The sequence below is a fragment of the Chlorocebus sabaeus genome, chromosome 27 (genome assembly GCF_047675955.1).
Source record: "Chlorocebus sabaeus isolate Y175 chromosome 27, mChlSab1.0.hap1, whole genome shotgun sequence".
Taxonomy (NCBI): domain Eukaryota; kingdom Metazoa; phylum Chordata; class Mammalia; order Primates; family Cercopithecidae; genus Chlorocebus; species Chlorocebus sabaeus.
The window spans coordinates 11,855,691-11,879,871 of record NC_132930.1 but is presented as its reverse complement, the minus strand read 5'-3'; the positions used below and the strand labels follow the sequence as shown (position 1 = coordinate 11,879,871).

Sequence of the window (24,181 nt, the reverse complement as noted above, 5' to 3'; positions counted from 1 at the left end):
GAACCTTAGTATTTTTTATGGCTCTGGCTATGTGCTGGAATTTTGAAAAGCTAGCGAATCTTGGCATTTTTCTCTTGTTTGCATACAAAATGGCAAAGGGTACATGAGGAAGGTCATTAAAATTTTGAAATATTGATGCTCATTCTAAAAATCCCTTTGGAGAAATTTTAGAGCTATCTTTAGAAAAGCAGGTACTAAAATTGTCTATCACCACTGATCATCACTACCCACCTCCCCCCCAAAATGAATGCAATAGAAATATGACTGAAAACCCTGCCTAAATTGCTCTGACGGCATATTTTGGAGATTTCTGATCAGGACATGCTATGACTTTATGTAGCAATAGTAGCTAAAACAAGAGCAATATATATTTCAAAACTGGATAAGTGTCTTTGTAGACCTGTACAGAACTGAAACATGTAGCCTAACAGGAGGCTGAAGTCAAGGGTTCCCAGGCTGGAAACAAGCACTGGTGGTTGGGAGTTTGACTCCTGAAAGGTAACAGGGATCATAAGTAGCCCACACATGGTGCCAGGTTCAGAGCCTGAAACAGGTTGGAATGGAGTTCAAAGATCTCTGTGAACAGAGAATTTAAGGTTATGGGTGCCTTCCTGATCTGTGGTCTATGTTGAGCCGCTATCTTGCGATTGAGAGAGGTAAGCGAGGCACAACTTCCTCTATGTACAGGCATAATGTCAACCCCACGGCTTTACAGCATTTGCAGTTTATTATCATCAGGCAAGAAACTTATTGGAAAACAGATCACTCACAGTAGTAGACAAGCTTTGAAGATTTATAAATTGCCTGTGGAAAGTAAAGAAATAACCACATGCTCAATTGCAATTGATTTCCACTCAGAAACCTTGTGTATACCTCCAGGGTAATTCCAGCTGCAGACAGGGGTGCAAAACATATAGTCCTTCACAAAACACAGAGCTGTTAATTGAGCACTAGAAATAGAAACCATTACTTCTTACAGTTGTTGAAAAACTGCAGTTAGAATAGTTAGAACTGTTGAGAGTTGGTAGGAGAGTGATAGGAGAATAGAAACAATTGAAAAATGGTACTCTCTTGGAATGAGAACTGTACCATGAGTCGTAAGACCTGGGACCCGGTCCTGAGTGCTACTAACTTGTGATCACAAGGCACTGTTACTAACTAGCTACACCATGCCCTTAACCTAAGACTCAGATTCTTTGTATGGAAAAGTGTGGGTGGAAAAACGAGAAATTCTAAGGTCTCGTCCAACTTCCATAATATGATGATACCATATTCTGTGTCTATGCATAGAAGGAGAAAGATATTTGTGCCCACTGTGCTAAGTGAAAAAATACAAAAAATTAATTGAAATTATTTGTACTCTTTATTTTTATATTTTATCTTTTGCCTCATTTCTTTGACTCTGAGGTTAAGGGAAATGAGAAAAAGTGACCTTCCCAATGCATATACAAAGTCAAACATTTTTCAGCATATAATTATTTTTGGAGAGGCCTTAACTCTTGCATTAGGCTCAACTACAGCTACACTGTTATCACATTCTTAGAAGATTTGGTCACCTGTCACGCATACCTTTGGACAAGTTCGTAAAATGAAATAAGCATGGTTATCATTTCCAGGCAGAAATAAGAGTGGAAAACATTTTAGAAAAGAGGGTTTTCTTGGAGGCTGAGGCAGGTGAATCACTTGAGGTTAAGAGTTCGAGACCAGCCTGGCCAACGTGGCAAAACCCCGTCTCTACTAAAAAAATACAAAAATTAGCTGGGTGTGGTGACACGCCCCTGTAGTACCAGCTACTTGGAGGCTGCAACAGAAGAATCACTTGAGCCTGGGAGACGGAGGTTGCAGTGAGCCAATATTACACCACTGCACTCCAGCCTGGGCGACAGAGCAAGACTCTGTCTCAAAAAGAAAAAAAGAAAAGAGGGTTTTGATAGTAGTTCCAAATCCCACAGCATCTTATAGACCTGACTTGTTCCTAAAATGTATTACTAGGCTAAGAGTAATAGACCATTAGTCAAAATGAAAGTCAACAATGCTAAAACATATGTAAGTATACAAAAGGAAGAGCTCTATAGTAGGATGAGTCATTTATTTCTAGATACCACTAAAGGCTTAAATGTTTATTTGAAATTCTAGTTTTGACAGTTTTATGAGTTTAAGCATCTTATGCAAGAGTACCTGAGGTTGGGGGTTGGTGTGTACGGAATGTACCTGATCTGTATATTTACTTTTTCCAAAATTATCATTGTTCCCCTTCCTCATCCTCTCCCAAGGTACATAGTTTTTTCCTTCTGCACATTTTAATGAAACTCTTCTACCAGCCCTGTCAGAAATGACAGTGTTTATTACAGAGAATGGCAAACTTGTCAAAATGGTACTAGAATGAGAAATCGTCACTGTGTAAATCACTGTCGATAGGGCATGAATTCATTTTTGAAGGTGACATTGCTGGTGATATGAAATTTCTCAAGGATAATTGAGACAAAGAGAATAGGATTAATGCTTAGAGTTTGTTCACCATCCTTTAGATTCTATGAATAAAACACAGGGGTTAATGAGTTTCTGTTGGACTTCTGGGCAAATATCATCAGTTCAGTAACTCTTCTTTTCTATTTTGAGCCTAAAGGGAAGTAAGCATCTGATTACAAAGTGGACATCAACCATCATATGGAGAGGAAAGACTATTACAAAGGAAGGTTGATTGGCTCCCTTTTTGCTGCACTATAGTTCGCTTTGGTTGAGCATAGTAGTATCAACTTGTGCTTTTCTGAACAATTACTCTTCACAACTTTTCATAATATCTTGAATTCATTGATAGAAGGGTCTGAAACACAGTCAGTGTATATATATCTAGAGAGACAGATACAGATATATCTACCTCCATTCAGCGGGATACTATGCAGTCACTAAAAAGACCAAGGTAGATCAGTGTTCTAGGTTGGATGCCCAGCAGAGGGATGAGGGAGAAATTGTGTGCTGGAGTTTTACTGTGAAGTGCTTTCTGGAACAAGCTTTGCAAGACAGCAAAGGATTGGGAAGCAAAACTGAGCCAAGGGAGAAGTTGAACTGCAATGTCGTTACAGCAGAGGTCTTAGCCTATCCCATAGGGAGCTTGGGGCTTGGGATGAGTCTTAGGCGATGTCTTCCCTTAATCTGCCGGGCTGGGCTTTTATATCAACAGCTCCCTCATTGACCAGTCACTGTAGTATAGTCTTGGTAGAACCAACTCCCTTTGGTCAAAGGCAGTTCAAAGGGAGGCATTTACTTAGTTGAGCACTGTCAACAGACAACACTCCCAGAATCAAAGAGAATGAGCACTGTGATTCCAGACAGCACACAGCACCCAGCACTATCTCTATGTGCTGAGACTTCAACCGTGAACTGCCAAATGGAAAAGCCAGGTCCAGAAGACTTATGTGTAGGTAAATATGCTTTTACATTCTTGAAAAGAATCACAAGAAATAATTGAATTGTTATCTTTAGAAGGAAGGGTTGAGGGGAGAAAAAGGGCTACCTTAAGTCTTTCGAAAGCTCCAAGCATTGCTTCTTTTAGAAGTCACTCCTACATCAGAGCAAATGCATCAGAATGTACCCACATTTCTCATTAAATTTACTACACACACACACACACACACACACATATATACATATATCAACTATGTAGGAGTTGAATTTATTTGAATGATATTGACCAACTGATCCAATATTACATTTTGAATGTATTTAAGTAAATATTAATTACTATCTAATTTGTAATTTTATTTTTTTCTTTTAAAGCCAACAGCTTTTACAGGCCTTAATTATTTCCACAGGCCCTTATAAGCTCATACACTTTATTGCTTATTAGTTACTGGAATCTAAGCAGAAAGAGGCTGGTCCACCTTCTGTTATCTATGTTTCTATACTCTTTGGACTTGCTAATATTATGAACATTTTTATTTTTTAAATCTGCACATGAAAATATGCTCAACACCACTAATCGTTAGGGAAATGCTAATCAGAACTATGATGAGATACTACCTCACGCCCATTAGAATGACTGTTTGAAAATTTTGTTACCACTAATATTTCAGTATAAGAATGACTATTATTTTTTTAAAAAAAACAGAAAATAAGTGTTGGTGAGGATGTGGAGAAATTGGAACCCTTGGGTGCTCTTGCTGGGGTTATAAAATGGTACAGCTGCTGTGGAAGACAGTATGACGGTTCCTCAAAAAATGAAAAACAGAATTACCTTATGTTCCACCAATTCCACTTCTGATTATATTTCCAAAAGAATTAAAGGCGAGGTCCCAAGGAGATATTTGTACACCCACGATCATAGCAGCGTTATTCACAATAGCTAAAGCACAGAAGCAACCCAAGTGTCTGTGGACAGATGAATGGAAAAGCCAAATGTGGTCTCTACATACAAGGGAATATTATTCAGATTTTAAAACGAAGGAAATTCTGACATATGTGACAACATGGATGAACCTTGAGGACATTGTGCTAAGTGAAATGAGCCAGTCACAAAAAGACAAGTACTGTGTGATTCCACTTCTGTGAGGCAGTTAGAAATAGTCAAAATCATAGAGATTTGAGAACGTTCTGACCAGTGGAATGTAGAATGATGGTTTCCAGGGGCTGGTAAAAGAGGCGTGTGGGGAGTTATTGTTTAATGGGTATAGAATTTCAGTTTTATACAAGAGAGAGAGTCTGGAGATGGATAGTGGTGATGGTTGCACAATATTGTGAATGTATTTGGTACCTCTGAACTATTCAGGTCGGAAAAGTTGAGATGGTAAAATGTATGTCATGTGCATTTTACCACAAAGAAAATTGGAGTAAAATTCAACTAGATATATCAGAGATGTGATATTATGGGATTTTTTAAAGTTTCTTTTTAATATATTCATTTTTTGAAAAAGAAGAAAAAAAAGAAAGTTAAAAAAAGAAAAAGAAGGAAATATTGTATTAAAAAATAAAACAAGCTAAAAGGGAGAAACCTTCCTAATGAGTTAGCGTGTGCCCTTGTTGTGATCCTTTAGCATATGGGACCAATAGGAAGTACCCATTGAGCTACCCCATCATCCAAGGTGCTGCAGAGAACTGCTGCTGCTTCCCTGAGTTACCACTTGGTCAGAGAGAACTTCCCAGCATACTTTTTTTTTTTTTTTGAGCTAGAGTCGGAATCTGGCTCTGTCACCCAGGCTGGAGTGCAATGGCGCAAACTGCACTGCACCTCACTGCACCTCTGCCTCCTGGGTTCAAGCGATTCTCCTGCCTCAGTCTCCCAAGTAGCTGGGATTACAGGCGCCCACCACCACACCCGGCTAATTTTTGTATTTTTTGTAGAGATGGGGTTTCACCATGTTGGCCAGGATGGCTCGAACTCCTGATCTCAGGTGATCCGCCTACCTCGGCCTCCCAAAGTGCTGGGATTACAGGCGCGAGCCACCTTGCCCGCCCAGCGTATTCTTTTTGCAAATTATTTCATCTTGATTATTTCAGATAAGCAGCAAATTATTTCATCTTTCCAGAAAGAGGAGAGACTTCCCTTCGATGGCTTTTTGATCTTGGTGGAATTCACAAGAAGAGGGCTTCATAAGATCACAGTGCTTTTGGGGAAGAAAAAAATCAAAGTGGATCTATAAGATAGCCCTACACAGTGTCTTGAGAATGCAGCCTGCACAGCACAGGGATGATCCTAAAAACACTAAGCTATGCCATCACTCGACACAGTTGACAGGGAGAGGGTTAGAGTCAGGTTTCACCACGGAGGTGACCTTCACCTTGTTCTTTGGTCATGGTAAGGTAAGTCAAGTGCATTTTAGAATAAAACAATGTTTTAAAAAGTAGGAAGCTCCAAACTAAGGATCTGATTTCCAAGGAGTTATAGAAATGGGATTAAAATGACATTTATTCAACTATAAATGGCAATAAAACTTTCTTGGCATAACAGTGATTACACATGTGGGTTCTAGAGTCAGAAGGACTGATTTGGAATCCCGCCTTTGTCACTGATTGGCTTTAGGACCTTGGGAAAGTGATTTCACCTCACCAGGTCTCAGTTTTCTCAGTTGTGAAATGAGTGTACTAATATCCTAAGGGACCTCATAAGGTCGTTGAGAAGATTAAATGAGATAATGTACTGTACTAAAAGTATTTAGTACAGTGTTAGGACATAGTAAGTGCTCAATAAATGTTGGCCGTAGCAGAGGTTTCACATGTTTCTTCTCAATAATCTCACAAAACTCTGAGAGGTAATCCTCCTTTCAGAGAATGCATAGCAGCAGACATTCAGCGAGGTTAAGCAGCTCACCAGTATTACACAGCTAATAAGTGATGGGAGCAGAAATCCTCCACAAGGCTCCTGACTCCTAAGTTTAAGGTGTTTTCCATTCGAGTATAGGTAGTAAATTAAATACCAGCCAATCATTCGGCATTTATTTTTAAATGATACATTATCACAGCATTTGTACAACGTTCTCATCTTCTTTGCAGCACTCACCTTCTATTGCAGTGAGCCAAAGAGTAGAGGATATTCTATCTTTAGAATCATGGAATTTAGAGGGATTTCAGATTTTGAGGATACTTGGGGTTTGGGATGACACGTGAAGAAATTAATCCATGTATACTGTACCCTATGGTATTATTCATATTTATTGTTTTTCTCTTATTGGTAGGTCCCAGTCAGTACCACTGGAGATGAATCACTCCCAATCAAAAGGCAACAGGGACTTCATATCACTGTTTTCTTGTTCTGGACACTAGATGTCACACTAAGTAAAGTTTTAGAGGTTACTCTCTAGAGTAAGGCGTGGCACAGTGTCTAAACCTTAGCTATGAAAAATTATAGCTCATACATAAATATAAAGCTGAACTTTACATTTTTTTCTTTCTTTTTTTTTGTAAAGCTGAACTTTATATTTCTAGTGGAATGCAGTAAAAAGGTACTTTCCCTAACAAAAAATTCAGAAAAAGAATTGTTAATAAGAAAATGTAGTTGGAATAGCAGCCTATTTTCATTGTTAAACAGATAAATCCCATTTATATGCACATAAAGTCATATTTCCTTCCAGAAACAAAGTTATTTTTCTAGAGGCAGCTCATGTATACATATCTGTAATCATTTATGTTCTGAGATGGTGAGAAGCCGTTCTTCCTACAAAAAGAACCAGACATTATCCTAACCTGCAAGGGATGGAGAAGGTGAAAGAAGAGATACTGAATATGAGATTCATTATCTCCTGAAACGGTCTCAGGGAGGGATGTGTGATCATCTTTCTTGCATGGCTTAAGCAAAGAAGATGGAGAAGATGGTCCCTCCCAGCCTCCGTGACCTCATTTTTTTCCTTGATTTTGGCTCTCAGAAATCTAGATGAGAATCATAGGTTGAGATTTGGAGGCACATTATTTCCTTTTGGAAAATGCATATTATATATATTTTTAATGGCAGAGAAGTTGGACGCAGTATGTAAAAGAGTTAGATATTCTATCCTCTAACTTAAATGTGTTATTGAAACTTCAACAAGTTTCTACTAGATATATTTCTACTAGAAATGTAAAGTTCAGCTCTACAAAAAAAAAAAAAAAAAAGAAACAATGCTTGAAATTCATTGGAAGCTAGAGACAATTAATTCAAGCATTATCAGTCACAGTACACCTTTATTTTTTCAAGTAACTCAGCAATTAATTTGAACTGTGTCTAATCTGCACATGAATAGAAACACATATTTCTATATGTAATTACAGTTGTAAATAATGTTTAACTTTCAGGGTTTTTTAGGTAGTGTATTTCCATTGGACATAATCCTTTCTATATTTGTCAAATATCAGTGCCTTGTTTATGCTAAGATCACTAGGATAAATAAGGTTACAACTGCTAAAATGCTACTCTTTAGGTTTGGGAGTCATCCATGTCTTCCCCTTTCTTATTCAGGAAATGGACAACTGGTTATTTTAACAGTGCCTTCTAAGACTAGGTGGTTCTAGTTAGCTCTGAAATTCTGTTGGGACTTGGGAAGTTTTTCCTCATGTTACTGCCTTGTGTTTTAGCAACCGGAGGTTACCCAGGTCCCGAGAGAAATCTTTCATTTTCTCTGTGAGTGCTCAGGATGATGGCAGCCTGTGCTGTTTCTCCTTCAAGAAGTCAGACAGCCACTTCGGACCATCTGTAGGCCATTCATTCCTTCAGTGGTTTGACAATTCAGAAAAGCTATAACTCATCGTGAAGGCCTCAAAGGGAGGAAAATCTCTCCAGAATAAAATGTAGACAAGACCATGTCCCTATCAGGTCGAAGGTTGGGGTTTTTCCACGTGGGTAGGAAGGTCAGCTCTGTATTTACCAAATAGTTACTGAATAACCGTTGTGCCAGGCTCTAGGGAATGTGGGTATTGTCCTTGCTCAGATGGAGTAAAACCTGTGCCCTTCGCCTGCCTGACTACTGTTAAAGCGGATCTGTATCATTATTGTTTAAGACAACTGTCAGGGCATTATTGGTTAAGTCAGCCGTCAGGGCTGTTGGGTGGCCTTCCTGGTTTCTCCACTGACTTGCCTTTTGATTTTGGGATGTCGGCTCCAGAACCTTCACTCTCCATGCCTAAAGGAAAGCCTAATGCTTTAAAGAAACACTCTGAGGCTCGGCTGATTTCAATCCAACCAATATTAATTGATCATCTGCCACGTGCTAAGCCTGCAAGGAATCAAAAAAATGAACGAAGAGTATCTTCCATAAGGAAGTTACAAAAGAGTAAAGAGGATGAGACAGGTACACTATACAAAGACAGTGTAGAATTCCAGGTTGATGACTGGGTGGTGTGAGAAGCAAAAGCAAACAGTGAAGCATCTGGGAGGACTTTACCTACGTATATCTCATTTGCACGTCACAATAACTCAATGAGGAAACGGAGTCACAGAGAGGCTAGGTAACTTCTCCAAGGTCATTCAACAAGGCAGGGGTGAAACTGAGCTCCTATTGGAACCTACATCTCAGGGAGCAGGGATTCTTTCTTTCAATCAGGATGTGCTTTTACAGACCAGGTGTGATGGCTCACGCCTGTAATCCCAGCACTTTGGGAGGCCGAGGTGGGTCGATCACCCGAAGTAAGGAGTTTAAGACAAGCCTGGCCAACATTTAGTGAAACCCGGTCTTCACTAAAGGCACAAAAATTAGCCGGGCGTGGTGGCGCGCATCTGTAATCCCAGCTACTCGGGAGGCGGAGGCGGGAGAACCACTTGAACCCAGGAGGCGGAGCTTGCAGTGAGCCGAGATTGCACCACTGCACTCCAGTCTGGGTGACAGAGCGAGCCTCTGTCTTAAAACAAACAAACAAACAAACAAACAAAACACTATGTATTTCTGCAACTTAAAACAGCTTTGTAAGATTAGGTGGCAGACTTGCAGACCGTGGATTTCTAACGTATCCATGAACCATATTTTTATGTCCAACAGGTCATGGATTGACGGCAGTCAAGGAAAAAGCAGGGGCCACTCTACGGATTCATGGTGTAAATTCTGGATCTTCTGAAGGGGCCCAACCAGACACTGAAAACGGAGTCCCTGCAAGTGAGTGATGCGTCTCTTCTGGGTGTTCCTGGACTTTATTACACCATGTGCATAATCAGAGGGTTTCCAAGTTCAGATCAGCAACATGAACTCTTAAAGGATTTCTTTCTTCTCTTTAGTAACAGATGCAGCCACAGATCAGGGCCCTGCAGAAAGCCCACCCACCTCCCATTCATCGGCCTCTCGGGGTGTGCTGTCTGCCATCACCAATGTGGTTCAAAACACAGTGAGTCGCTGGCTGCTTCCTCTCTTTCCCCTGTATTTCCCAGGGCCTTCTTTTGATATTTCCATTTACCAGTGACCTAGATACATCAGAGAAACGATGGCCTTGCTCAGAACTTTGGATTATGGTTTTTTTTTTTTTTAAATGTTTTCTGCTACAAAGCAGACATAACCTTGGATTCAAAATAATAAGGGCAAAATGAAATATATTTTATGTTTAAAAGAAAGGAGCTGTTTGGAAGGAACATTTTTCAGTCTGATTTAACAAAGTCCTTTCCAGCTGCAGCAAGGACAGCCTCCGGTTGAGGGGAGAGAGAACTCTTTGTCAGAGCTGGGACAACTGTTTTTCCTAAATGCTCTGCTTATCTTATCCCTAAATTTGAAAAAGCATTAAACCGTTTAAATGAAAAGTACCAGTTACAAGACAGGAAAAACAGCCCAAATATGTTTCTGAAGTGTTTCCGGAGACCAGCGTTCTTCCCCCATCCCTACCTCTTCATTCCCACCCTTCCTCTTCCGTACATCACCCTAAGTGTACCCCCACCGATCCCTGCCTACCTCTTAAAAGAAGCTCAATATTAGCAGCTAAACATTGGTGAATATTGAAAAAAGGGAGGCATCTCAACTGAGGTAAGGCAGCTAGCTGGTCCTCAGGGTCGGGGAGAAAGATTTTTTTCTTTCTTTCTTTTTTTTTTTTTTTTTTTTTTTGAGATGGAGTCTCACTCTGTCACCCAGGCTGGAGTGCAGTGGTGCGTTCTCGGCTCACTGCAACCTCTGCATCCCTGGTTCAAGCGATTCTCCCACCTCAACTTCCCAAATAGCTGGGATTACAGGTGCCCACCACCACACCCAGCTGATTTTGGTGTTTTTAGTAGAGACGGGGTTTCACCATGTTGGCCAGGCTTGTCTTGGACTCTAGACCTCAGGTGATCCTCCTGCCTTGGCCTCCCAAAGTGCTGGGATTACACATGTGAAGGTTTATTTCTTGCTATGTAAACTAACTAGTTTTTCTAAAAATATGGCTCGTGTCCCATTTATTCTTTCATTCATTAAAAGAAAAACAACAGAAACATGATTAGCCCTCACTGTGTTCCAAGATCTGTGCTGGATCTTGGATATATGCTGACAAACAAGAGGGCACAATATCCTGGAGGACTGAGGCGACTGAACAGATAAACACAATGTGATTCGGGAAGAGGTGAGGGCTGCGGTCAAACATGAGAGTATCTCACCCAGACCTTAGGGTCAGGACGTGCCAGAAATATAGAAAATGACCAGTCTTCTCCTTGCTATTTGAGGACCTCTAGACTGGGGTGGGGTGAAGGAGGAGCAGCAAATCTGTCTTAGGAGTCAAATAGCAATACAAGTCAGCCACCCCTGTGGGGGTTTGTGGGATGGGAAATGAATGGAGCTCTGTCAATATCTCTGGTATAAGAAATGAATTCACGGCCTATCTGGGCTCCCAAGAGGGCACTCTTGAGTTTGTCTTCAGCAGCCTCACATTCCTTTCTGGGTTCTCTCCAACCTTCTTGACCCCTCTTTCCCAAGTTCCAGACACTACCCCTCCAGGTCTATCCTTAACACAAATCCCTATGTCCTTTCTTCCACCATTTTATTCTCAATAAGATAATTTTTTCGTAGGATGTTAGCAGGCACTAAGTCAAATTACACAGAAGTGTGAATTGCTACTGTCCCATCATCCCCCTGAAGCGTGTGCACTGAAAAATCTGATTTATAGCAAGATTACTGGTTGGCTCCCAAATCTAAAAACAGTCTAAATGCCCAAGATGAAAATAAAGTATATTAATTCTATGAAATTCAGTATTTCTATTTAAATGATAATTATGAAGATTGGAAAATGCATATCAGTAATAATATCATAATAAAATAAAATTTATATCATTTTTATGTATGGTGGGAAAAAACAGATGTATGCATATTATAATTGCAGTTATACAGTTGGAGTGTATGTATGAAAGAGTTGCAAAGAAATATACACAGTTCTGTTCACTTGAATAGTTTATGTGAGTAAGTCTGGGTTCTTTCAATCTTTTAAAAAAGGCAACAATGATTGACAAAGGGATTTGCAGAAGGATAACTATATGATACACCAGTTTCTAAAGCCAGAAGTACAAAGAAATCAACGTGTCTTATTTCATGGATATACTAATTATAGGCAGTTATGGCTAGTTTCTGAGAGTATGCAAGAACCATCTGAAACAGCCTGAAGCTCTTACCCTCCAGGGCCCTAGATTAAAGAAGTCCCTAAATTAGCAGGACTACTTGACATTTTAATAGGCTGCTCCAAGCAACTCTGTTACTTGGGTTAACATTTTTTTAAACAGAAAACAGCAATTGGGTCACCTGTTAATTTTATGTCTTAGATACACATCTATTCATACACAGAGAGCCAGTAAAATTAAAAAGGGATTAATTTTATTTTATATGCTTTTTTTTTCTAAGCATCATTTTTAATAACATTGTATGTCCTACAAATTATATAACGTATGTTTTTCCAAGGAAAAGAAAATAGAGTTAAATGGATGATAAATCTCCTGATGAGAAAAAATTGTGACTTTATATTGATTTTAATATTTGAAGATAGTGCCAGTTACCTAGGAGTTGCTGACTGCTGCGAAACAGCAAAACCGAAAAATCTAATCTCATGCAGTTATCTCATCTGCAGGGTAAAAGTGTCTTAACTGGAGGCCTTGATGCGTTGGAATTCATCGGCAAGAAAACCATGAATGTCCTTGCAGAAAGTGACCCAGGCTTTAAGCGGACCAAGACGCTCATGGAGAGAACTGTTTCCTTGTCTCAGGTTGGATTATATACTTTTGCGATTTTTTCTTTCAGTCAATAAAATAAATACGTTTTTATTTATCTTTTTGAATAGCTAATTTAAAGCATGTGATTCAAATCAAATGGCATGAAAGAGCAGAGAGAGAAAATTGAGCTTCTACTACCTCCATTTCCTCAGTCATTTAATTCCTCAGAGGAGACAACCACTTTTAACAGTTTCTTAAGGATTCTATCAGAGAATCCTGGTATAAGAAATGAATTCACGGCCTATCTGAGCTACCAAGAGGGCACAGCATGTAGATATGGATATAGATCTATAGATGCAGCTATATATAAATATACAGATGTATAAGTATATGTGTATGCACGTGGATAGACATGTACATAAATACACACATACTTTTTCAACCCAGTGGTAGCATACTAAACACACTCTTGTTCCTTGCTTAATTCACTTAATATTATTTCTTGAAGATGATCCATTTATGTCATGGTGTGCATCCCATTTCTACCACTTAGTAGCTGTGTGACCTTGGGCAAGTTACTTAGCCCCTCTGTGCCTCAGCTTACTCATCTGTACACCAGGGATAATTTACATACCTACCAATAACTTTGCTCTGAGGCTAAGCTGAGTTAGAACAGAACCCAGCTCTTAGTAAGCACTCAGAAACGTTAGTTGTTGTCATTGTCGTTATTATGTGTTGGTATAATAGGTGGAAATGGTATCTCATTGGAATTTTATATTCTATTTCTCTTGATATGTGCAAGGATGGTCTTCTCTCACACTTGCAGCACTAAAGTTTTCCAGCCCTTCTTGCAAAACATAATACAAAGAATTCAATCTATCTTTGCTTACTTACAATAGTTAAGAAAATTGGAAATAATATTTGTCTTATTTTCCAAATAATGACTCACTCTTCCAGCTGAAACATGCCTAACTTACCGCACAGTCCAGGCATGCCCCAGTCCACCTCTTCCATGAGAGACTGATACACCAGGCCTCTGTGCTTTCCTGAAATCAGAGGCAGCTGATGCAGCAGTGGATTTTGTAAACGTCACAGGCAGGACTTAGTACTAGGAACCCATGAAGGTTGCCTTCATGAACAGCTATCACTGAGAATATGTTCATGGCAACCCCTAGAAGCTTTTGTTTGAGGCTATTTCTTCTTGCCTCTTCTGGAATAACCCAAGTATGAGCACTCTGATGTTGTAGTCCAGGGAGGGACTTTGCAGGGTCATCTAGACCATCACCCTCCTGCTCCTTGAAAAATAAAATAGATGACTGGGCACGGTGGCTCACACCCATAATCCCAGCACTTTGGGAGGCCGAGGCAGGCAGATCACCTGAGGTCAGGAGTTCAAGACCAGTCTGGCCAAGATGATGAAACCCTGTCTTTACTAAAAAAAAAAAAAAAAAAAAAAAAATTAGCTGGATGTGGTGGCGAGCACCTGTAATCCCAGCTACTCAGGAGGCTGAGGCAGGGGAATTGCTTGAACCAGGGAGGTGGCAGTTGCAGTGAGCTGAGATTGTGCCACTGCACTCCAGCCTGGGCAACAGAGTGGGACTGCATCTCAAAAAAAAAGAAGAAGAAGAAGAGGAAGGAAGAAGAAGGAGAAGGAGGAGAAGGAGAAGGAGGAGAAGGAGAAGAAGAAGGAGTAGGAGGAGGAGGAGGAGAATAGATTAGTATTAGTTAGGTAATTCGCACTAGATGTCATAAAAGAACAACCACCGCCAAGTATCAGTGTGACTTAGAACAAAAAGGTTTGCCTTTCGTTCTCACAAAGTGCAGCATGAACATCCTGCTCACACAGGAGGTTGGTCCCAGGGGGCTCTCATGGGTAGCACACTTCTGAGCCCACATCTTCTGGCCCCATCATCTTGAAATGCCTTACTGCCAGCCTCATGGAGAGGGGATGTGGAAGGCAATATCTGGTATTTCAGAAAGTGACAAGTGCCATGGGAAAAAATACAAAGTAGAACAGGAAGAGGTGATCAGGAATCAGGAGTATGGGTGTGAGGGGCAGGCTGAGTGTTAAGTAGGATAGTGATTGGGCAGATGATGACATGTGAGCAAATCCTTGAAGGAGATGAGAGCGTTGACCATGCAGGAACCTGAGTAAAGCTCATTCCAGGCCAAGGGAGAACTCATGCAAAGGCCCTGAAGCAGGAGTGTCTGGTATGAACACAGAACAGCAGGATGCCCGTGATGGAGAGGAGTGAGCTCCGGGTGAGAGTTGTTGAAGAGGACACCAGAGTGGTGATGGGGAGTGACAGACGTTCGTAAGGACCTTGGGTTTGACTGTTAGTGAAATGGGGAAACCATTGCAGCATTTTGAGAAAAGAAGTGACAGAATCTGATCTGTGCTTTAATAGGACCCCTCTAGTTCCTGGGTAGAAAATTGGCTGGGAGGACCAAGGGCAGGGAGACTGGTTAGAATGAGCATCAGTCTGTGCCCTCCCAGAAACAGACACCAAGATGGGCTTACATGGGCTTAAATGTGCAAGGATTTCATTAGGGGAAGTGTGTGTGAGAGAGAAAATGGGGAGGGAGCCCAGGAAGGCTGGGAGAACCATTAGACCAAGATGCTGGTCCCATCCCAGTGAAGGAAAGAGGGAGAGAAAAATGAGTGGAAGTGTCCTAGACTGCAGTGTGGCCTGGGAAAGCCTGGGCGAAGCCACGGGAAAGCCCTTCAGCCAAAGGCTGCTGACAAAGGAGACCTCATCTTCCAGGAACAGGTCTGCCTTAGTGCCCTGCTGCACCAGTGATTGGCAGGGAGGAGCTGTGGGAGGCTGAAGGCTGGATTTCAAAGTCCGGCATGTATGCTCCCAGGAGTAGGAGGGAGGTCTGCAGGTTGCACTGTCACATCCTCCGCTGCAGGCAATTGCACTGTCTAAACAAGAGATAACCGTGGCCCCGTGCAGCACGGAGGCCTTGTAGGTAGTGAGGAATGGCTGATTCTGGGTATAATTTGAAGATAGATCCAGATCGCTTGTTGGAATGAATGTGAGCTGTGAGATAGAAGGAGCTGTCAGGGATGGCTCCAAGGTCTTTCGGACAACTGGAAAGATGAGGCTCACATCAGCTGACACAGGGGAATCTGTTATATTTTTCCTTTACACACTAAGGAAATACATAACTATAGAAACTAGAAGCATGCATGCATGCACTAACTACATTTCTCCTGTATTTTTATCCCAGTGGCACAGGGAATACTCTTTCTTTTTCTTTCTTTCTTTCTTTTTTTTTTTTTTTTTTTTTTTTTGAGACAGAGCCTTACTCTGTCACCCAGGATGGAGCACAATCTCAGCTCACTGCAACCTCCACCTCCTGGGTTCAAGCAATTCTCCTGCCTCAGCCTCCTGAGTAGCTGGGATTACAGGTGTGCACCACCACACCCAGCTAATTTTTGTATTTTTAGTAGAGACGGGGTTTCACCATGTTGGCCAGGCTGGTCCCGAACTCCTGACCTCAGATGATCCGCCCAGTTCAGCCTCCCAAACTGCTGGGATTACAGGCGTGAGCCACCGCGCCCAGCCAAGCACAGGGAATACTCTTCAAATAACATGGGGACAGGGAGTCCTTGGATTCCACACATGTAAGTCTCCATAGCTTCTCTGTGTCAGAAACTCTTCCAGGCCAGCATCATTCCCTGCTATTGACACCAACTTCCCTTTCTTTTCCAGTGGGAAAATAGAACCAGCATCCCTTGTCAAGCTGGTTATCCCTTAGGCAGCTTTAATTTCACTCCCCAGTTTGTTTGTTTGTTTGTTTGTTTGAGATGGAGTCTCACTCTGTCACCCAGGCTGGAGTGCAATGGCACAATCTCGGCTCACGGCAACCTCTCTCTCCCAGGTTCAAATGATTCTCCTGCCTCCCTCTTGAATAGCTGGAATTACAGGTGCCCGCCACCACGCCCGGCTAATATTTTGAATTTTTAGTAGAGTCAGGGTTTCACCATGTTGACCAGGCTGGTCTCGAACTCCTGACCTAGTGATCAGCCCACCTCAGCCTCCCGAAGTGCTGGGATTACAGGTGTGAGCCACCGTAATCCTACTGGCCTACTCCCCAGTTTTGAGTGAGTCCACATCATTCCAGAGTGACCCTTTCCCTTTCTCTTCAATTTCATCCCTTCTTTCTTCTCTCCCAAAGCCCAGATTCACAGGTGGAAGCTGGTGTAGAGAAAGGAAGTGATTTCAGTGTCACTTTGTTATTTTATTTTACCACCACCAACTCCTGAGATCAGTGGGGGTAGTTAGTTTTTATTGCCAGTGTTAAAATTTTCCAGTGATGGTTTCATTGGGTTGATTGAAAAACTTTAAAATTCAGAGTCTGTGCTAATTTAGTCTTAAAGACAGACAGGAGAGAGAATTCTCTTTGCGGCCCTGTGGGTTCTTGGCAGACAACCTCAAGAACCCGAAAGGAAATGAGGCTGATTGTTTCACTGGCACACAATAAAAACCAAAGTATATTCTTTAGTTCTCTTCCCCGTGACCTTCTGGTGGTGGCCAGTGTCTTTACAGAGCTCTCCACAGAAATTAACCCCATAAACGTAATGCCTCAGTAAACTTAATGAGGAATCATATAAAAGATGCTTAGAATCAAAGAACGCAAGTGCAAAAAATTGAGAGTGACTGATGGGCTTGTGTTTATTTGTTGTCTTTTTGTTTAACCAACAAATAACACGAGAAAAGCTATTAATGGGGAGAGGAAACTTGGTTCACAGTCATATTTCTGGAAACCAGCCTTAAGAATCTACAAGCTAATATTCTTTTTTGTTTTTTTCGTTTTGAGACCAAGTCTCGCTCTGTTGCCCAGGCTGGAGTGCAGTGGTGCAATCTTGGCTCACCGCGCCTCCGGGTTCAACCTCTGCCTCTCCCGCCTCAGCTTCCTGAGTAGCTGGAATTACAGGCATGCACCACCATGCCCAGCTAATTTTTGTATTTTTGGTAGATACGTGGTTTCACTATGTTGGCCAGGCTGATCTTGAACTCCTGACCTAAAGTGATCTGCCCACCTAGGCCTCCCAAAGTACTGGAATTACAGGTGTAAGCCACTGCGCCTGGCCCTAAGTTAATATTCTTAATTGTAGTAAGTATATGATGACAAATACATTATGAATTTATATTTATTTTTAAATTGAGGAAATTTAACAACCACACACAAAAAATTTAAAATATTTTAAAACTCAGCCAGGTGTGGTGGCTCACACCTGTAATCCTGGCACTTTGGGAGGCCGAGCCGGGCGGATCACCTGAGGTCAGGGGTTCGAGACCAGCCTGGCCAACATGGTGAAACCCCATCTCCACTAAAAATACAAAAAAATTAGCTGGGTGTGGTGGTGGGTGCCTATAATCCCAGCTACTTGAGAGGCTGAGGCAGGAGAATCACTTAAACCCGGGAGGCGGATGTTGCAATGAGCTGAGATAGTGCCATTGCACTCCAGCCTGGGCAACAGGAGCTAAACTCCATCTCAAAACAAAAATAAATAAATAAAAAATTATAACTTAGAAAAAATCAGACCAGCTTATTTCTGCTTTGACATCTGTGTAGGTGCAGGACTTAAAGTTAATCCTGTCATAAGAGATTCAGCTTTTCAAGCATCCATAAAACTTACTCATTATAGAAAATTTGGGGACTTTAGAAAATAAGAAAATTGGCTGGGTGCGGTGGCTCGCACCTGTAATCCCAGCACGTTGAGAGGCTGAGGGAGGAGGATCACTTGAGGTCAGGAGTTTGAGACCAGTCTGGCCAACATAGTGAAACCCTGTCTCTACCAAAAAATACAAAAATCAGCCGGGCATAGTGGCAAGGGTCTTTAGTCGCAGCTCCTCAGGAGGCTGAGGCAGGAGAATCGCTTGAACCCGTGAGGCAGAGGTTACAGTGAGCCGAGACTGTGCCACTGTACTCCAGCCTGAGCAACAGAGTGAGACACCATCTCAAACTAAATAAAATAAAATAAAATAAAAATAAGAAAATAAGAAAGTTAATCACACATGTGGGAAACACCTTAATGGAAAGCGCTGTTAAAGCTTTAGGTGTGTTTCTTACCAGTTTATTCCCAGACATTGAATTTTTGCTTTGTTTTGCCTTTCACATAATGAACGTGTAAAATGCGAAGTAGGATATGATGTAAAAGTTATCAATAGCATCAATCAAAAAAATCATTTTTTAGAAATTCTAAAGTGACCAGAATCTCCCCCTCTCCAATACAAAGTCAGTCCTCCCCACCTCCCCCATGTCTTACACAGGAAATGATGCTTTTAAATATACATCCGGAGTATAAACATTGTGTCTTTCTGCAGATGTTAAGGGAAGCTAAGGAGAAGGAGAAGCAGAGACTGGCACAGCAGCTCACAATGGAGAGAACTGCACACTACGGGATGCTGTTTGATGAATATCAAGGCTTGTCACACCTGGAAGCCCTGGAAATTCTGTCCAATGAAAGCGAAAGCAAGGTACCTCTGCACTACTCATTTGAAATGACATGCTTAGTCACGTGTTGCTTAAACACGAAAGAAACTGGAAAATCTGCCTTTAAAAGATCTCATTTTTAGAGCCTCATTATTATTGTGCTAAGGTCACAGATACTGTACAATGTGAGCTCCATATCATCTCTTCTCTATCCTGTGCCAAGCTCTTACCCCACCCCAGCCCCAAGAAGGCTGGCACAGTAAGAGCCACCACTATCCACCCATCTCATGGTGCAAAAGGCTGCTCAGAAATGTGGTTGTTCGGCTTCTGGCCCTCTGCCTCCCTTTGGTACCCAGGTCAGAGATGTCCTGCCAGCCCACATCTTCATTCCTACCCAATGAAAACAAAGCACTTGATGTTTCTTTTAGACTGCAGGGTTTTAATATGTTTTTCTTCTGGGTTATATAGTTATTTATTCAGCCATCTTGTTAGGACTCCTGGGCGACAAAGGGCAGGATTATCCCACTGAAGGTTAAGGTTCTGTTAGGGAATGCTCCCGTACAGACACCTGGGAAACCCAGCCTACTCAATGACCCTGCACATTCATGCTCCCCACTTGGTCCCAGGAAAGCAAAAGATGAATAGCAAAAATCGGCAGGGTTTGGTGATTTTTTTTTTTTCCCCCTTAAAGTATCTATAGTGGGGTGTGTGTGTGTGTGTGTTTATTTAGCAAGCACTTACATGGCACTTGCATAGCCACCATTCTAAATGCCATGAAACTGTTAACTTATTTAACTATATATATATGGCTGTGTTGTGGATGTCAAGCTGACTGTACTCCGGAGTGGTTTCCTAGTGGAGGCCACCAGGCAGAACCCTCCGGGCCTCTGGAGAGGGAGGGGCCGTGGTGACATTCGCTGAGGACAGGCAGGTCCCCAGACAAGAAGCTCAACTTGTCAGTGAGCCTTAGAATGGAGAAGTAGTTTTTGACTCTCCCTAGACCTTATCCTCTTATGTTTGGACTTTGAGCCATCCTTGATGCCTGTCTAATCAGAGAAAGACAACATCTGCCACATAACAGGCAACCAAGAACCAAATAGGACGGAGGCACTGTCCCCTGCCCCAGATGATGGAGCTACACGTTACTCTGTTCACTTCCTTCTTTGTTATCCGTGAGCCTTCAGGGAAAGTCTTGTGGTTAAAACTGTTCAAGAATAATTTTCAAAAGAAAGCAAAATTGGGACTCTCATACAGATACAAAATGACCCATGTTAAAGAACTTATTTAGCTCATTAATTAATTCAGGGAACCAGGCAGATGTTATAAATGATTTAAAGAGAAAGCCAAAGAAGCACACATGTGTACGGAGTAGTGTGTATGTGGCTATACACCATGGAATACTATGCAGCCATAAAAAAGAATGAGTTCATGTCCTTTGCAGGGACATGGATGAAGCTGGAAACCATCATTCTCAGCAAACTAACACAGGAACAGAAAACCAAACACCACCTGTTCTCATTCATAAGTGAAGTTGAACAATGAGAACACATGGACACAGGGAGGGGAACATCACACACCAGGGCCTGTCGGGGGTTGGAGGGCTAGGGGAGGGATAGCATTAGGAGAAATACTTAATGTAGATGATGGGTTGATGGGTGCAGCAAACCACCATGGCACATGTATACCTATGTAACAAACCTGCACGTTCTGCACATGTATCCCAGAACTTAAGTATAATAATTTAAAAATATATGAATATACCAATAGACACAAACCTGCTTTTCCACATCGGGGAGGTTGTCCTCCCACTGCACAGAATTCATTCACATGACTATTGACAAGAATGACTTTGCATTGTTATCAGCCCTTTACAATTTACGGAGTCATAAAATTGCTCCCATAAATTCAGAATCCAATAGCCCAATAAGATGTGCTCTAGAAAATGCAGTTCTTAGCCAGGCGCAGTGACTCATGCCTTAATCCCAGCACTTTGGGAGGCCGAGGTGGGCAGATCACCTGACGTCAGTTCAAGACCAGCCTGGCCAATATGGTGAAACGCCATCTCTACTAAAAATACAAAAAAAAAAGCTGGGCATGGTGGTGGCTGCCTGTAATACCAGCTACTCAGGAGGCTAAGGCAGGAGAATCGCCTGAACCTGGGAGGCAGAGGTTGCAGTGAGCCGAGATCGTGCCATTGCACTCCAGCCTGGGTGACAGAGCAAGATTCTATCTCAAAAAAACAAACAAAACAAAAAAAAAAAAAGCAAGGTCTGAAGTCAGACGTTATTTAATCACACACCACGCAGAAGCTGTATGATTTTGGACCCCTCTTACCTCAATCTCCTTATCTATGAAATGGGCATAATAAAACCTACCTCACAGAATTATTAACAGAATTAGCTGGGCGCGGTGGCTCACGCCTGTAATCCCAGCACTTTGGGAGGCCAAGGTGGGCGATCACGAGGTCAGGAGATTGAGATCATCCTGGCTAACACGGTGAAATCCCGTCTCTACTAAAAATACAAAAAATTAGCCGGGCATGGTGGCGGGCGCCTGTAGTCACAGCTACTTGGAGGCTGAGGCAGGAGAATGGCGTGAACCCGGGAGGCAGAGCTTGCAGTGAGCCGAGATCGTGCCACTGTACTCCAGCCTGGGCGACAAAGCGAGACTCCGTCTCAAAGTCTCAAAAAAAAAAAAAGAATTATTAACAGAATTAAATGAGATAATCCACGGAAAGGAAGTAGGCACTCAATAATGTGCACATGTTGATGACAGTTGATTTTTATATGCATTCTTATGTCATAGACATTTGTTGTTATTGTTAAAAATATCACAGGGGAGCGTGGCCCTGCTGTAAAAAACACATTACAAGATATCATGGTGGTGGAGAATGATTCCATTGCGGTGACTTCCATCGCAGCTGTCAGCTGTGAAACAGCCCCAGGCCCCTGCAAAAGAGCCCCAAAGGACTTAGTTTCTAGGAAGAAGTTTTGGCCTTTGGAGGGGCACAGTTTGCCCATTGCCTCCACAAGCTCTGCTTTCTTTCCCCAGCCTGGAGATTTTTGTGATATTCATAGTAAGGAAAATAAATTTTTGTCTTGACTTAGTAATGATAGTTACTGGATACTACAATAAACAGTCCTAGAGGCCAGGCGCAGTGGCTCACGCCCGTAATCCCAGCACTTTGGGACCGAGGCGGGCAGATCACTTAAGGTCGGGAGTTCGAGACCAACCTGGCCAACATGATGAAACTCCGTCTCTACTGAAAAAAAAAATACAAAATTAGCTGGACATGGTGACGCATGCCTGTAATCCTAGCTACCTGGGAGGCTGAGGCAGGAGAATCACTTGAACCCAGGAGGCAGAGGTTGTGGTGAGCCGAGATTGCACCATTACACTCCAGCCTGGGCAACAAGAGCGAAACCCTGTCTCAAAATAATAATAATAATAATAAATAAATAAACAGTCCTATAAATGTATGGGTCAAAAACAGTAAGAGTTATTCTTCACTCCTGTAATAGTCCAAGATAGGAGTGCCTGGTCAGCAGGCAGCATTCCTGCCTTTAGGGTTTCAGGAACAGGCTGTGTCCATCTTGTGGCTCCACTAGACCTGTTTCAAGGTACACAGGCCTCCAGCAAGAAGACAAATAGGGCCTTAGACTGAGGTTGACAGATATAGCGAATAAAAATACAGGATGACTAGTTAAATTTTAACTTTAGATGAACAATGAATACTTTATCAGTACAAATACGTCCCATGTAATATTTGGGACACACAATTATATGAAGAAAATATTCACTGTTTATCTGAAATTCAAGCTTACCTAGGCGTCCTGTATTTTATCTGGCAACCCTACACATACCACGTATTTAAAAGTTAAATAATTTTTGGGCCAGGCACGGTGGCTCACACCTGTAATCCCAGCACTTTGGGGGGCTGAGGCGGATGGATCATTTGAGGCCAGAAGTTCGAGACCAACCTGACCAACATGGCAAAACCCTGTCTCAACTAAAAATACAAAAATCAGAGCCAAGCATGGTGGCGCTGCCTGTGGTCTAAGGTAGATGTAAAACTGGGTGAGCTGGCTGGGCACAACAGCTCACGGCTATAATCCCAGCACTTTGGGAGGCTGAGGCAGGTGGATTACCTGAGGGCCTGGAGTTTGAGACCAGTCAGGCCAACATGGCGAAACCCCATCTCTACTAAAAATCCAAAAATTAGTGGGGTGTGATGGCACATCCCTATAGTCTCAGCTACTCGCGAGGCTGAGGCAGGAGAATCGCTTGAACCTTGGGGGTGGAGGTTGTGGTGAGCCGAGATCGCACCACTGCACTGCAGCCTAGGCGACAGAGTAAGACTCCATCTCCAAAATAATAAAAATTAAAAAGTTAAAGAACTTTAGAAACAAACTGTTAAAGAAAATGTATTATGTCCTCCTACCTTGACAAACACTGGCATAATGACCTGGAAGGCCTAGTTCCCATTTGAATTCCCAGACTCCTCAAATTTCTACACTCCGCTTCAGCCTACCTGCCTCCTATCTGCAGCTCTGTCTCTCACCCCAGGAAACATCATGTAGCTGTGGGAGGATGCCCTAGTTCAAGCTCCACCCACACCCGCTGTAAGCAGCCACCTCTTAGCCATCCCTTGGGCGGAGGGATACACAGCCAGTGGCACCGTCCCACTATCAGGAGCACAGCCTAGGGAAGAGTTCCATGCAGGCTGTGAGAGGGAACCTTTGGTGACCTGGAGAGTGTTCTAGAACAGAGATGTGGGCTCTGATGGGACCATTTCTTGGGCCTGGGGACTCCCCTGTGTTGAAGCCTAACGGCAGTGTCGGATTTCCCTGCCCTCTGAGGCCTTATTGTCTTCTGAGTCGCACCAGCGTAAGGACAGAGTGTAGAGAAAACACTCCCATGTTTTAAAAGCCTTGCCCAGAAATGATGCATATCATCTCTGCTGACAGTTCATTGACTGAAACTCAGACCCCACCATGGAAATATAAGGAATTATTATTGTTACTATTTTACTAGATTGATTCTAGGATGGCAACAGGCATGGCGATGTGGTGTTTGATAAAGGTTAAAGAAAAACTAATCATTTTCGGCTGGGTGCAATGGCTCACGCCTGTAATCCCAGCACTTTGGGAGGCCAAGGTAGGTGGATCACTTGAGGTCAGGAGTTTGAGACCA

At 42.3% G+C, this 24,181-nt stretch overlaps 1 protein-coding gene across 2 annotated transcripts in view; it reads left to right on the top strand.

Moving 5' to 3' along the window:
* The window catches only part of FAM114A1 (family with sequence similarity 114 member A1), a 78,840-nt gene that overhangs the window by 27,673 nt on the left and 26,986 nt on the right, over window positions 1-24,181 (top strand). Inside the window, exons 4-7 of one of the 2 annotated variants that reach the window (XM_008017631.3) lie at window positions 9,438-9,551; window positions 9,671-9,777; window positions 12,460-12,594; window positions 18,880-19,032. In XM_008017631.3, the coding sequence (XP_008015822.3) occupies window positions 9,438-9,551; window positions 9,671-9,777; window positions 12,460-12,594; window positions 18,880-19,032 (509 nt within the window). Of the gene's footprint in view, window positions 1-9,437; window positions 9,552-9,670; window positions 9,778-12,459; window positions 12,595-18,879; window positions 19,033-24,181 lie in introns of those variants that run through there. The other variant, XM_038008626.2, reaches the window with a different exon arrangement.